Source organism: Lathamus discolor, chromosome 4, assembly GCF_037157495.1.
Source record: "Lathamus discolor isolate bLatDis1 chromosome 4, bLatDis1.hap1, whole genome shotgun sequence".
In the NCBI taxonomy this organism is placed as follows: domain Eukaryota; kingdom Metazoa; phylum Chordata; class Aves; order Psittaciformes; family Psittacidae; genus Lathamus; species Lathamus discolor.
In genome coordinates this window covers 113,273,363-113,289,293 of record NC_088887.1, presented here as the reverse complement: position 1 = coordinate 113,289,293, position 15,931 = coordinate 113,273,363, and the positions used below count along the sequence as shown (strand labels likewise).

The following is a 15,931-nucleotide window of genomic DNA, read 5'->3' as shown; positions in this document are numbered from 1 at the left end:
GAAGGTGGAAGAGGTGAGGAGTGGACAAATCCTACAACTGGTTGCACAGCTGGTATCAGCAACAGGGTTTTGGGTTTTATGACCATGGAACACTTTTTGAGGGTTGGTGATTGCTTGTTCAAAAGAGAGCTGGCCCACTTGAGTAAGTGGGGCCAACAGACTGACGAACTTGATGAGAAGAGTTTTAAAACAGTAGTAAGATGGAGAGAAGATGACCAAAAATTATGTGACAAAGTAGCTGACCACGTTGGCAGAAAAAGTATGTCTGTAAACATCATCATCAATAAAATCAACAAAACAAAGCTGAAGGGCAACCATCTAAAATATGTTCAGATGAACAAGGAAGTGCCTACCTTACAGAATTATGGGGAATGCTCTCACTCCCTTTCTGGGAAATCATTATGCTGCCTGTACACTAATGAGTGCAGCATGAGGAACAAAGAAAAAGAATTAGAGGTTTGCATGCAGTTGCAGATTTATGATCTCATAGGAGTCTTGAGGACGTGATGGGCTTACACATCAGTAGTACTGCTGTGGATCTCCTGGAAGGAAAAGCTGACAAGGTGAGGAAACAGAGTTGCCCTTTACGTGAGAGACCAGTGGGAATGCACGGAACTCTACCTAGAGATGTACAGCGTGCCAGTTGAGAGTTTGTAAATTAGGATTAAAAATCAACATTATAGTGTTGGGCCCTTCTGCCCATCTGCTATGGGCCCTTCATTCTGTGGTTAGAAAGAAGTAGATGAGAACTTTCTCGTTTGGAAGAAACCTCACATTCTCAGAGCTTGGTCTTTGTGAAGGAACTTCCTGGAAACTTACCCACCCTGGTATCTGCTGGAAGAACAGGCCACAAGCAATCCAGGAGGTTTCTGTAGTTCATTATGACAAATTTGCAACTCAGGTAGTGGAGGATCCAGTAAGAGAAGGCACTCTGCAGGACTCATACTTACCAAGAAGGAAGAACTTGCTGAGGATGTGAAGGATGCGGGCAGCCTTGGTTGCAGTGACCATGAGATGGTGGACCTCAGGAACATGAGAAGAGGGAAACAAGCAAAAAAGCTTGCTTCCCAGAAAGTGGCTGGACATACTTGCTGATAGGAAGTAGAAAGTAAATCTACTTTGGTTTTGCTTCCTCATGCAGTCTTCCATTGTTTTTGGGGGGTTTGGTGGGTTTTTTGCTTCAATGTCGTCTTCTTGTTGTTTTTCATTAAACTGCCTTTATTTTGACCAGCAGGATTTTTCATCTTACTTTCTCTCCCTGCCCTGCTGAGGAGAGGAGTGATAGAGTGGCTTGGTGAGTGTCTGGCATTCAGTTAAACTGCCCTATGGCTACACCCTATGGCTGGGTATAGCTGGGCTAGAATTAACTTTACAGCCTGTAATTTATTCAGATATTCTGAAATTCCTGAGCTGGGGAGTTTATTATTCTTTGTCTGTCCATAGCAATATATAGAATCATGGAAACTACCCCCCTTTCATCCACAGTTTATTAGTCCAGCCAAAATGCAGACTCTGTAATTTTTCATTGAATTTTAGTTTAATCAAATAGATACTTAAAATCTGCTTTAAATCAGTGCGCTCCTGTGATGAAAGTTACACAAGCAAACTTCCTCTTTTTATTTATCTGTTCAGGGCTAATACAGATTGTCTTGACATTTTCATCCGTATTAGCTTAATTTGAAAACATGCATTTTAAACCTTGCCTTTTGAAAACACCCTTGTACTGAATACTGTCCTAAAACTGCTTCTACAGTGTCTTTCAGCATGATTTAATAATAGGTTAACTGTAATAATATTAATGACACTCTTATGAACCTTCTGTTAACTACATACGCAGTTGTTCGGTGTAAGTTTTCATGAAAGACTTTACTGAAAAATCATGAATAACTCATCAAACAAATGTTACACAAATTAAAAAAAACCCACTTCATTAATGTGGAAGGAGGGCCCAGAACATCCTGTTAGCCAGGGCTGGGCCATCAGAGTAATTCAGCAAGCCTCTGTCCTTATGATTGTTCTTTTCCCACATAGCCTTCTGCCATGACAATATATGTAGATAAGGATCTATATAAGCACTTCATTGTCACATAAGTGGATCAGTTGCAAGTCACAGTCCCAACAGAATTCAGGCATTGCCCATAGTTTCATAGCTTTCAAAGGAGCACAAAAAATATCAGGATGCAGTGGAGCTGCCTAAGTGTTTTATCATGTCTAAATGGCTGTCTGTCATGAGTAGAGAGAGACAGGAACCAGTGCCATATTTTTGTTGTTAGGTGGATGCATTTTCTGCCTTCTTTCAGGGAAGCCCTTTAGTACCTCTGTGAAAGTTAGAAAGCCCACCCATAATAAAAATTTGGAAGCAGCTGCTTCAAAATGATTTTTGCTGAGTATATGATCAGAAGCTGTCATGATGTGTTCTGCCTTGTTTTTTGTTGTGTTTGTAAATTGAAGGCTAACTATTTTCATGAAGTTGCCTAGTGCTGCAAGACAATTGCAAAAGTAATTTGAAAATTAATGGGGTGTTGCTCTTTTATCTAAAACATTAGGAACCTCAGCTTTAACAAAAGAACTTTTTTCAGCAGTGAAACATTTGTGTAATAAACAGTGAGAGACTAATATCTAAAAAAAATAGGCAGGGAGACTTGAAGGAAGAGGAAGAATAGGTACATCACAAAGATAGAAGGAGGTGTCTAAAATGCACCATCACCACCAAAACTGAATTTTGAATCAAATGTGTAACTAGTGGATGTATATGAGTTTAATTTTTATTAAATTTTTTACATGTCTGAGGGTACAATTTTCAGAACATATTGGAGTTTGAAAAAGTTTGAGTTTAGGAAGATAACAAAGAAAAGCTCTGGAGCAGCTTAGGTGAGATTATGTGAAGTCTTACCTTGTAGAATCATAGAATCATAGAATAGTTAGGGTGGGAAAGATCCTTAGGATCATCTAGTTACAACCCCCCCCGCCATGAGCAGGGGCACCTCACACTAAACCATCTCACCCAAGGCTTTGTCCAACCTAGCCTTGAACACCGCCAGGGATGCAGCATTCACAACTTCCCTGTGCAACCCATTCCAGTGCCTCACCACTCTTACAGTAAAGAACTTCTTCCTTATATCCAATCTAAACTCCCCTTTTAAACCCATTGCCCCTTGTCCTATCACTACAGTCCCTAATGAAGAGTCCCTCCCCAGCATCCCTATAGGCCCCCTTCAGATACTGGAAGGCTGCTATGAGGTCTCCACTCAGCCTTCTCTTCTCCAGGCTGAACAGCCCCATCTTTCTCAGCCTATCTTCATATGGGAGGTGGTCCAGTCTCCTCATCATCCTCGTGGCCCTCCTGGACTTGTTCGAGCAGTTCCATGTCCTTTTTATGTTGAGGACACCAGAACTGCACACAATACTCCAGGTGAGGTCTCACAAGAGCAGAGTAGAGGGGCAGGATCACCTCCTTCGACCTGCTGGTTACGCTCCTTTTGATGCAGCCCAGGATACGGTTGGCTTTCTGGGCTGCGAGCGCACACTGAAGCCGGCTCATGTTCATTTTCTCATCGACCAACACCGCCAAGTCCTTCTCTGCAGGGCCGCTCTGAATCAATTCTTTGCCCAATCTGTAGCTGTGCCTGGGACTGCTCCCACCCAGGTGTAGGACCTTGCACTTGTCATGGTTGAACTTCATGAGGTTGGCATCAGTCCACCTTACAATCGTGTCAAGGTCCCTCTGGATGGCATCCCTTCCCTCCAGCATATCAACTGAACCACACAGCTTGGTGTCATTGGCAAACTTGCTGAGGGCGCACTCAATTCCACTGTCCATGTCAGCGACGAAGATGTTAAACAAGACCGGTCCCAACACCGATCTCTGGGGGACATCACTTGTTACCGGTCTCCAGCCGGACATTGAGCCATTGACCACAACTCTGCGTGCAGTCATCCAGCCAGTTCTTTATCCACCGAGTGGTCCACCTATCAAATTGATGTTTCTGCAATTTAGAGACAAGGATGTGATGCAGGACAGTGTCGAACGCTTTTTACAAGTCCAGGTAGATGACATCAACTGCTCTACCCCATCCATCAGTTCCGTAGCCCCATCATAGAAGGCTACCAAATTGGCCAGATGTGATTGTACTGAGATAGTAACAAAACTGAAAGAGGGAAAATTATCAATGTCTCAAAATATACCTAATTTAATATTGGTAGCATAACATAGTATTTAATGTTAAAGATTAGAACCTATCTTCAATTTCTTATGATTAGGAAAAGTGCTTAGTACTTCAGCAGTTCTTCATCTTAATTTCCAAGCAGGTCATGAGGATATTTTTAAAGCTGATGTGAATTATATACATAATGGATTTTAAGGGAATGTAGTAGAACATCAAATGTATAAGCTGATATCTGTAGTCATGTTTAATTTTCCTATAAAACTGACAGATGGGTTGTTTAAAAAAATTCTCAGGAGAAAGTGTTGAAAAAGGTGATGGAATGAATATGCAAGTCATAGGAGACTTATGTAAAAGACAGTATTGAGGAATTTAGAGGCCTTTAGTTTCAGTAAGACAGTTGTCAGTTGTGAATCAAGATAGCATGTGTGAAAGATTGAGCAAAACTTGCAATGTGATTGTTCTTCCTTATTTGTGCAATTAAACAGTCCGATAAGAAATTATCAACTAGCTCCTGCTAGTTGTACATTACGTTTTATATATACTCAACAAACTATGGTCTCAGAAACATCGAAGTGAAACTGGTACTGTGATTTCAGGATGTATGCAAAGAGAAAATGCAAAACATAACATTTCTAAATACTGTATGTTTCTTACACTTTGAAAAGTAAGTAACTTCGTTGTATACCGTTTTAATGATGTGGGAGGGAAGACCTTATAATTCATTTTTCTGTCAGGCATAAACCAAAATATTTGTATTACTCTTTCACTTAGCTTTTCTCCTATTTTTGCTTTGTAGTTAAGTGCAGTGTGATCTTGAAATGAAAAACAGGTGAAAGTTGTGACAAAATTAAAGTACTTGGGAATGGTTATTGAGGCAGATATCTTGCATGTTCTGGAAAGCAAGATGCCATGTGACAATTCAGAAGTTTATTTAATCTGAAAAAAAAGTAAAACTACTTGTTACTTTGAGAAGAGCTACTTCAGAGAAAGAAAAATCTAATTTTACTTTAAATAAATTACTAGAAATTGAAGTAACAAGACATTTTTTCCCTCAAAGGCTAGGGTTTTCTTTTTACGCTTGTACCTTTTAGAATTTTCCAATAAATGCTTGAATTCCATAACAGGAATTCAGGGCAGCATCTTGTCACATGTCAGGTTGGCAGTTTCAGAACACATGCTAAAATATACTTATGTAATAAGCTGCATAGGAATTAAGATTTGCAAAATGATACCATCTCTTGAAGTTATTGAATAAATTTGGATTTTCAGTGGCCGTAATGGAATGGAAGTAAGTAATAAAATGTCTGTGTGAAAGCAGCGGTACTTCTGAGTCTGAGCTACTCAGGATTTACACATAAAATTTTATTTATGTTTTATTTTTTCTTTATTTGTATTTAATTTGCTTCCACGTCAAGCTAGTCTTATCAGAGCAAGAGCTGTATCTGGCAGCATGGTTTATATTAACCAATACAATATTGTTTTGCTAAGTACACTACTGCTTTTTATTGACACGTTAACACAAATACTAAAAGCAGTGATTCAGCTAAATGATGATTTTTCAGCAATCCCAGTACTTTTGAGGTAATTAGGTAGACAGCTGTCTGAGACTAGTGGTGCCTTTATTGAACATCTCAGGGACAGTCTGAAAGTATCATTAATCCAGTGTCAGAAAAGGGGGGATATCTGCATTACTTCAAAGCTAACAAGGTCATATGAAGTATTGTGAATTAAACAAATAAGACATTTTATAACATAATAGTTTCCCTGAGTTTATTAACTGGGCATCATGTGTTCTTCTTTAGAATTCTAACCTGATTCATCAGAAAGTGTCTCCTCCTGTGGAACAGCAAGGATCTCCAATCTTGTCATTCATTACTCTGGAACAATTCAATGCCATTCGTCTTGTGCAAAGTGTCCATCAGTCACTTGCTTCTTTAAGTAGAGTCATCAGAGGTACCTCCTTACTGAGTTCTGAAGTACAAAGACTAGCAACTGCTCTGCTAAATCAGAAGGTAAGTCATTTTGTCATGAGTTTACATTACAAGCAATAAAGAGACCCAAGGGAACTGAACAAGATTCTGATATGCATTTTCATGTCATCAATTTTTCTAAGTTCTTTTATTGATAGACTCTAAAATTGAATTCTTATATCGATAGTGACTCTAAAACAGAACTATGTTTTTTTCTGGAATGAAACCTGAGAAAAATCTTGCTTCAAGGACTTGCAGAAGCTTCTGAGTATATTATACTTTTATCAAGCTTTCTCTGAAAGACAAATCTGATAAGATTAGAAGTGGTGGAATACTATTTCCATTTCAAATACCAAATCATGCTAGATAAGTCAAATATATTAGCCAGTAGAGTTTTTTAAAATCTAAGTTTTACTGCAGTTGTAATCACAATTTGCTCTCTGCATTTACTCAGTATGGATTATTGCCCTATCACACCAGACAAGCTGTGCCTACCATACCATCCTATCATCTCACCCTATCTTCTTGATATATGAGAAAAGCAACCAAAATTTGTACATGTATTTTCTCCATGTTTTCTGGGCATGTTAATAAACTGGTACAATTAGTGACTGCAAAATATAATGTCTTTAATAACTAGATAATTGGATTCTAAAGATAGTCAAACACTGATGTGGAATGCTGTATTTTTATTTCACCTGCAGCAACTGATAAATTGTGTTGATGCTAATGCATTGATTTTGAGATTTGCCCTTCAATGAATGGTAATTCCTATTGACATCTTGTTTATCTTGCGAGGAACAAGTACTGTTTAAAAATGTTATACATTTATTGATCGATCAAATTTCTAATTAAAACAATAATTAAAAGCTTTATGTTTTCAGATTCACAAAGCAACGTTTGTTAGCAAAATAGTAGTACAACTGGAATAAATTAACATTTTCCTGTTAGCAATCTCATTGCCTTTTTAAGCACGTTTTGACTGCGTGGTAGAAATTGGTGCAAAGTTTAAGTCATAGTGAATGTGTCTGAAACATATATTGGCCATTTTTTAGTATTTATAGTTATATTTCTTGTTACTGAGTAAGAGAGTATGGCTTGCTTATGTGCTTAAGCTGCACTCTTAAACTGGGAACAACAGGAGCTGTGAAGTCGATCACTGTCACTAAACTATACCTAAAGATTATATGCATTTTTACCTCTTAAAAATATCAGTGCTTCCTGATGTATCGAGCAAAGTGTTTCTGGCATTTCAGCTGCTTACTTACCCACTTACCTTGACAGAGGTCCTTTTATTGGATTGTGACCATAAAACAATCTTTGTAGCAGCCTTCCAGAGAGGCTAATGCTACTTTCTTGGCATGGCAGCTAAACCTCATGGCAGCTACACCTCACTATATATATCATCTTAAAGTGATTTGTTTCATGTATTTTCTATACACTGTTGTTTTATAGCTTAGTGTGGTCATGTGCTATGTAACAAAGGACTATTTTTAAAAACCTGTATTTTAAAAGCATCAAGATCGTAGTTACTTTAAGATTATAGCACCTGAAGAAGCTGTTAGTTCCCCAATGGAAACATGAAGCTCAATAAATACGACTTGTAATGTTTTCAGTGGTGTGCCTTATTTGTGAAAAAATAATATGTTAGTGTACACCCGAAATGTGCTTCCATACTAACAATTAGCTAAGCTATTACTTTAAACTTAATTTATTGATGTATTAGCAGTATTAGGTGAATGCCTTCTACATGATAGATTGGTGAGCTGCCTGTAAATCCATACCTAGCAAAAGACTCTGTAAAAATGCAAGGATAATGTGTTGTGCTTGAGTTTAAATACAAAAAAATTTCCAAAAATCATAATTATGCAAAAAAACCCCATACATTTAACTGTGGTTTATTAATTGTCTTGCATGTATTCTAGTTTATTCAACTTGTTTATTGATGGCCTGGATGAAGGGCTAGAGCTTATAGCAAGTTTGCTGATGATACAAAGCTGGGGGAGAGGCTGATACACCTGAAGGCTGTGCTGCCAGCACAAGGACCTTTATAGGCTGGAGAACTGGGCAGAGAGAATCCTAATGAGGTTCAACAATGGCAAGTATAAGGTGCTGCACCTAGGGAGGAGGAACCACCAGTACCAGTACAGATTTAGGACTGACTTACTGGAGAGCAGCTCAGCAGAGAAGGACCTGGAAGTTTTGGTAGATATCAAGTTGACTATGAGCTGGCTGTGCACCCTTGCAACCAGGAGGGCCAATAGTATCCTGGGATGCAGCAGGAGGAGTGTGGCCAGCAGGCTGAGGGAGATCCTCCCCGTCTGCTCCACCATGATGAGGCCACATCTAGAGCACTGTGTCCTGTTCTGGACTCCTTAGTACAAGAAAGACAAATTGCTACTGAGAGGGTCCAGTGGAGGCCACAATGATGATCAGGAGTCTGAAGCATCTTTCTTATAAGGAGAAATTGAGGGAGCTGGGCCTGTTTAGTCTGAAGAAAAGATTGAGGGGGATCTCATTAATGCGGATGAATATCTCAGAGACGGGTGCCAGGAGGATGGTGCCAGACTCTTTTCAGTGGTGCCCAGTAACAGGATAAGGAGCAATGGCCATAAACTAAGCCACAAGAAGTTTCACCTCAACATGGGGAAGAATTTCTTTATGTTGATGGTAGCAGAGCACTGAATAGGCTGCTGTCCTGGGTTCAGCAGTAGCAGTCATTTTTCTCCTTAGTAGCTGGTGCAGTGCTATGTTTTCATTTTTTGGCCTGGGAACAGCGCTGATAACACCGATGTTTTCAGTTGCTGCTCAAATGTTTGGTCTGGCCAAGGACTTTCTGAGCCTTATGCTCTGCCAGGGAGGAGAGGAAGCTGGGAGGAAGCAGAGACAGGACACCTGACCCAAACTGACCAAAGAGGTATTCCATACCACAGCACATCATGCCCAGGATGTAACGGAGAGTTACCCGGAAGGGCTGGGGACTGCAGGGTTGGATGAGGTATCGGTCAGTGCTCGGCTGGGGGGAGTGGGGTGAGTTATTGGTCGGCTGGTGTTGAGGTGTTGTATTATTTCCTCTTGTTATTTCCTTTATCAGTATTATTACTGGTGGTAGCAGTAGTGATTTCTGTTATACCTTAGTTACTAAACTGTTCTTATCTCAACCCGTGGGAGTTGCATTCTTTTCGATTCTCCTCTCTGTCCCTCCAGGAGTAGGGGGAGGGCAAGAAGTGGGGAGTGAGAGAGCGACTGTGTGATTTATGGATGACTTTTGTTTAAACCATGACAGCTGCTGAGGGAGGTTATAGAGTCTCCCTCTCTGGCGACATTCAAAACCCACCTGGACATGTTCCTGTGTAACCTGCTCTAGGTGGCTTTGACTAGATGATCCCCAGACGTCCCTTCCAACCCTAATGGTTCTGTGATTCTGTGGTTATTAATTAGTGTTCCCAGATCCAGATATTTTCTTTATCTATAAAAGGTACACATTTAATATTTACTTTGAAGTATACTTTTTCTGCCAAACTTCTGTGATCATATTTAGACAGTCTGTTCAGTACATATGCTTTTAGATTGTAAACCCCCTTGAAAATACAGCTGTAAATGTTAAACAGTATAAAATGTTAATTCTGTTCAGTATCTTCAGTATTGTGTGATATCCCACAGATAATGATTTATATCAATTCTCTTTCATGTAAATAGGACAATCTTTCAGAGTCAATTTCAATGTACTTTACAGATTTATGTGGAGTAGGTAGTTATGTTTTTATCCTTATTTTATAAGGAGGGAATCTAACAGAAGACCTTTTCAGCTTTTGTTTTTGAAGTCAGTGAGAAATTTGTACAGGAGATCTTGCAGGATTTTGTTCTCAGGTGTTCTACAAACACTTTAACATGATGAGAGGATAATCATGTGGAAGAGTCACTTTACTACAGAGCAACACAACTGCATGTTCAAGTCTGAGAAGGCAGCAGGAGGAAAGGAGTGAGAACCTGTGGTTTCAGGTGAACAATGGATCATGGCTTTCCAAGAAAGACTCAGCTTAGGCCTTTTTGAAGTGTTTGTGGTTATTGGATACAGAAGATCTTGTAAGTTATCTATGTGACGCATAAATAATTAAGGGAAATATGACCTTTAAACAATATACTACTCATACAGCTTTTTTCTTTGTAGATATGTTTAATCTCCAGGTTATATAATTTCATTCAAAATGCTAGCTTAAAATGTAATGATGGTGTTTTTTTCATTAAATATATTTTTATTACAGTGTCCCATCACATGGCAAAGCAAGTGGGAAGGTCCAGAAGATCCTTTACAATATCTTAGAAGTCTTGTAGCCCGAGCACTTGCTATACAGGTAATTTTAGAGTCATTTTACCTCGCTGCACTTATGTTCAGTGACACGGTATAGTATGTGAATTGCACTACAGCAAGCCTTTATAAACTCAAATCCCAAGGATTTTTGGATGTGTGAAAAGGCATATAAAAATTTAAGGATAGATGAGAAATGTGAAGACAGCAGACTGAGCAATTTGAAGACAGTAAATTTAAATACAGTAATGTTGTTTGTTGCTTCACAATAGATTTACATCTTAGATTTTAATCGTTTATCTGATGAACTGTGGGGAAAAAAGAAATATTTACTGTGATGAATCTTTACATCAAAGTCAAGACATAATCTGTGATTTGGTAGAGAGTTACGTATAAAGAGAAAAAGTGAAGCAATTCTAATAGAGCTAATGTGGAAATTCATAGAAGACTAGTCTTTGAGGCAAATAAAGAAAATATCTGCATTCTCCAGGTTTACAAGTGGCTATAGTAGAAGGTGCAGGACCCAACAGCTTTGTCAATCTACAGTCTGACAGTAAAAAATACAAATTTTAGTTAAGGTAAATTCATCTGTATTTTGACAGAAGAAGTATTTTTAAGCTAATAGGGAGACAAATAAAAAGGTCATTTATCTAAATTAATTAGTATTTAAAGGAACAGGTTTCATCATGTTGGATATCTAGAGAGGAAGCTCTGAGAATCTTCCAGAGAGGAAGGTTCCTTTAGGAAGTACAGATCTTTGATTACCTCCAGGCAATAAATAGAAAGCTGCTGGTTTTGACCTTGATTAACACAGTCTTATCCAGTGGGATATGAAGATTTCTGTGGACATTAGTGTTGACTGTCAGATTCAGAAGAAATATTTGAGGGACACATGATTTCTAATCTTTACTTTTTCAAAAACTATCAGATGGATGTTTCTGAAGTATTAATATAATTCTTGTTACGCAAACCATTTCTTCTGGGTAATGTTCAACTTTTCTTTATCCTTTCCTTCACAAAAAGGCTCAAGTTATAAAGTGTAAATGTTTATAGCAATAAGTGATAATGCATATTCAGATGTTATATGGTCGTATAGCTAGAGTTGAACTCAGTCCCTTTTGATGACCATTGTAGTCATCATTATTAAAAAAGCACCATTTGTGGTTGAGTTGGCAGTGTTGGTACCCTGCAGTTTGCACCTTCTGCCTTTACTTGGTTCTGACCAAACTGCACACAATTTTCCTTACTACACGACTTTAAGTGGAAGCCTGAGATTAGAGTTCAAGCATCTGTGTGGAGTGCACCTCCCAAGGAAAGTAGAGATAATGTGGCAGAGTGTAACAGGATGAAATTAGTTTTACCAGTAATAGATAATTTTCAACCAAGCATATTCAAAAAAGTTCTTATTTCCATATATTACTACAGTGAAGTATTGACAAATGTGCTGCATTATATTACCATGATAGTAATCTTCCTTTCTCATTGCTCAAACTGCTGACAAAATTGTACACTTGGATTACTTATTTTAATGAAAGTTATTATGAAAAAATCATTTACCATTTTAAACATTTATTTACTGTAAGAGAGGGACAGATTTTTAAGACAGAGCTTTTCAGTAGACATTTGCGTGTATCCATAAGCAGTAAATTGTGTGAATTTTTGTTAGTGACAACAGAAAGTAGTGACAAATGACCAGGTACTGGTTCTTACTTATTTTTTATGTTTTTTTTTTTAATGTCAGATGTGTCATGAAGTTTTATTTGAAGCAATTCTTAGTAATAGTATTATCTCTCTGTTTTGCTTCTCGAGCTTCTAGTCAGATCACATCTGAAATAAAATTTCTGGGTTTACTTTTGTATGTATTTTACTGAAAATGTTGATTATTTCTAATTATGCATTTCAGCTGAATCATCCTTTTCCTTAAATGTGATTCCAATTCATATTTGTGCATATTATACCAAGATTTTGATTAGCCTTGATCATTTTTTAATTAACTTTCCTTTTTTGTGACTTTTCATTATTGATTTCATTATTGATTTTATAAATGTAATTCTTATTAATTATTCTTATTAACTATGTCTAGATTTAGTATTCAGAAATTCAATAGTCTTCAATTAAGATTTTCTCATAACTCTGAAAATTATCTTCGGATTTATTTTTCAATAAAAGCCATAATTTGGATGGGTTTAGTTTTATATGACCATCTGCATCATCATAGGTATTTGATAGTTATTGATACCTCCCTATGTTTCATTCACTATAAGGTCTTGACTTCTGCCTTCACCTTTTGAGACAGGTTGGATTTAGGTATTTTTCAAGAGGAAAATAGGAGACATTGAAGTCATACTGAAAGATTGCATCTACTAAGGATGCAGTAGGGCTCTACTTAGGTTATTAGTTAAAGGCTGCCTTCGTCAGGGTTTTGGGAGGAACCCAAAATGTAGGCCAGATGGTAGAATAATTACAGCAGAATTTTTAGAAGTGTAAAGATGTTCTGGGAGCATTACACAACAACAGACAGAAAAACAACAGGTGCTGCTTTTCTCAGGTCTGAATTCAGTCAGTAAACGCAAAATAAAAAAAGGAAATCTGCCTACTTAAAGTGTGAACAAATCATTATATGCAAAATGCAATAGAGCCATGTTTTGCTGTGTATTATGTTGTGCTGATAGAGGTGATGGAAATACGTGATTTCTCCCCAAGTGTAAATCCTGATATTTGGATGTTTGTTAGCTTTTGCTTGCAATTGAAAAAAAAATATCTTTATTGAACATTCTTCCAAGATGAAGAGTTCTGAATACTTTCATTTAGCAATGATGGCATTCAACTTCACAGTATTGTGTTTCAGCTTGTCTGTCTACAGTGATTTATTTGCTATCAACATTGAGATATGAAGCTTATGAATCATCATACTTTGTGTTGGTTGTAATTCTTGGTCCCTTATACTCAGTTTCCTTACGGTGGGATCTTAAATGCAATCTGTGGTTTCCCTCTCTTGTGGTACATGATTATAGCTTAGAAATAATATATATCAGTGTATAATGGAATTTGTCCATCCCAGTCTGTAGATAAGTGTGTTCTCATGGCCATGGATACCAACAAGAGATAAAGAGAGTAAAGACCCAGAACTACACTATTAAGAGGCAAAACAGCAGCCCAGGCAAATGTCAGCTGAGTATCAACATTGGAAAATCTTTCAGGTCAATAAATTGGAACTTTGTTCAAGAAGAGCTAAATAAAGAGCTTAATTTCACTTTTTCCACAAAACCACCTCTTATTCCAACAATACCTTACATTTTAAATGAAAATATTATTTTACTCTTCTGAACTGAGCTGCTTCTAAGTCATCCACAAAAACAGTTCTTCCTTTGGAAGGCTGTTTGGTCAACTGCTAAAAGGCCTGCAGTGTACACTGAATAAGTAGGACTGTTCAGCTCAGACTCATAAATACTACTCAGAGTTCTAATCAAGGAAATGTTTATGAATACTGAAAAAAGTTATTTTTATAAATTAGGAAAGTTTTTGTGTGTTTAACTATAGCATATAGTATAGTATGCATAGCATAGCATAGCATAAAAAAAGTTGTATTTATCAAGAGACTTGTATGTATCTCTCTGGGATGCTGTTATCACAGGAATCATAGGACAGTTAAGGTTGGAAGGGACCCCAAAGATCAAGTGGCTTCAATCCCTCCCTTCTCCTTCCCCCCTCCAGGTTATCTCTTGTTCCCTCTGAGGGAAATCTAGGGTTTTAACATTTAATTTCAATACCAGTTTGACCCCCTAGTGTGAGATGTTTTACTAATGTTTTTCTATTTGAGGTAGAATGACTTTCTTTCTGTTTTGAAACCCTTACTATTTCTTTGTTTCAACAATTATATCCCCAGAAAGTTAGATTGGACACCCAAAGTATATAAAGTTTGAACTCTTGGAAGTTGCCTGCTGAAGCTACTGCAAAACCTTCTGGAAACAGGAGACATAGTATTCTTCCTTCACACCCAAGGCGTCCAGGCAAAGAGGCTCAAGTTTTCATTCCCTGTTAACATGCAGAAAGTCTGCTCTTCTAAAGCCAAGGAAGTAAATTCTGCTGAATTTTCATAGAGTTAAAGAACTCTGAGGACCAGTCTATAAATCAGTCTTCATCAGTAGATGATATGCACATAAAATCTGACAAGTACAGGGTGAGCTTGAATCCCAAACTAGGCATGCACACAGGCTCTGCACAGACACAGCTAAACACACACAGGCTAGCAGAGAATGATGGTACCTTTACAAGTACCTGCATAAACACACAACATGAATAGCCCTATCCTATTTCTGTGGTTCATTGCTCAAAGAAATTATCGTTCACACTTACTGCTGACTTTTGTTCTCTCTACTGTCTTGCTTCAAGTCCCTCAGTTTGCAGCATGCAGCTCTCAATCCTTTCGTCCTTGTTAGGGTCCAATTGGAGAGAAACCCTAGTGCCAGACCCTGTTTCAGTTCGTGATCCCAAGAGTGTTTAAGACACAAACAAGATCAAGTACCGTAATTGGACAGTTCATTGCAAATTACAAAAAGACAGTTAAACAGTAAAAGGCAGTTAACAGTAGACAGTAAAAAAAAGGGAAAATATTGTAATAAAGGGGCTAGCGACAGACAGTTAAACAGTAAAAGGCAGTTAACAGTAAAAAAGGGGAAATATTGTAATAAAGGGGCTAGCGATAGAACAGATTGGAAAAAAAGGGAAAAAATGAGACAAGAATTCAGGGTGCAGAGAGAGAGAAGAAAGATAGTCACCACCGTGGATCCAGCAGTGTCCCAGGGATCTGTTGTTGTCGTTGGTGGTGAGAGTTCCTCAGGGTTCATGGTCTCATAGTATCAGAGCAGAGGGTCTCCCAGGAGTCCATCAGTGGTGGGTGTCCTCGTGGAGGTGTCCTTCTGGATTCCCCTTGAAGGCACCCATTTTGGTGTTTTGTTACTCCCTCTTTTATATTCCTGTTCCTGGTGGACCAGTTTTTCTGGTCTTGCAGCCAACTTCAGGGTGTCTGCACACACACAGGTGTCTGAAGCAATTCTTGAGATAATGGACAGCAATTCCTCACACCAGTCCTCTAGGTAATGGATGGAAGAGTGTTATCAGCTCTTTCTCATTCATCCCTCAGGCAATGGATGGTGGAGTCCCAATTCAGCTCCTCACTGCCTTCTCCCAGGCAATGGATGAAAAAGGCTTATCTCAACTCCTCCCACCCATCTCTTAGACAATGGTTGGTGGAGTCCTGTTTCAATTCCTCACACCAAATCTTGAGGCAATGGAAGGAAGAGTCTTAGCTCTTTCCCACTCATCTCTCAGGCAGTGGATGGTGGAGTCCCATCTCAGCTTGCCCTACCAATCTTTGAGACAATGGACAGTGGAGTCTGGTTTCAGATCAGTCTCTCACAATCCTCCTGCTGGCTGGTGCTGCCAGAAGTTTGCTAGTGGATTCCCTTCTCCCAAATAGGGAACAC

The 15,931-nt window shown here is 38.4% G+C and overlaps 1 protein-coding gene across 1 annotated transcript in view; it reads left to right on the top strand.

The window, feature by feature from the left end:
- Positions 1-15,931, top strand: part of DYNC2H1 (dynein cytoplasmic 2 heavy chain 1) — a 169,158-nt gene that overhangs the window by 128,015 nt on the left and 25,212 nt on the right. The window contains exons 84-85 of the mRNA XM_065678686.1: positions 5,969-6,178; positions 10,402-10,491. Coding sequence (XP_065534758.1) covers positions 5,969-6,178; positions 10,402-10,491 — 300 coding nt within the window. The remainder of the gene's footprint in view (positions 1-5,968; positions 6,179-10,401; positions 10,492-15,931) is intronic.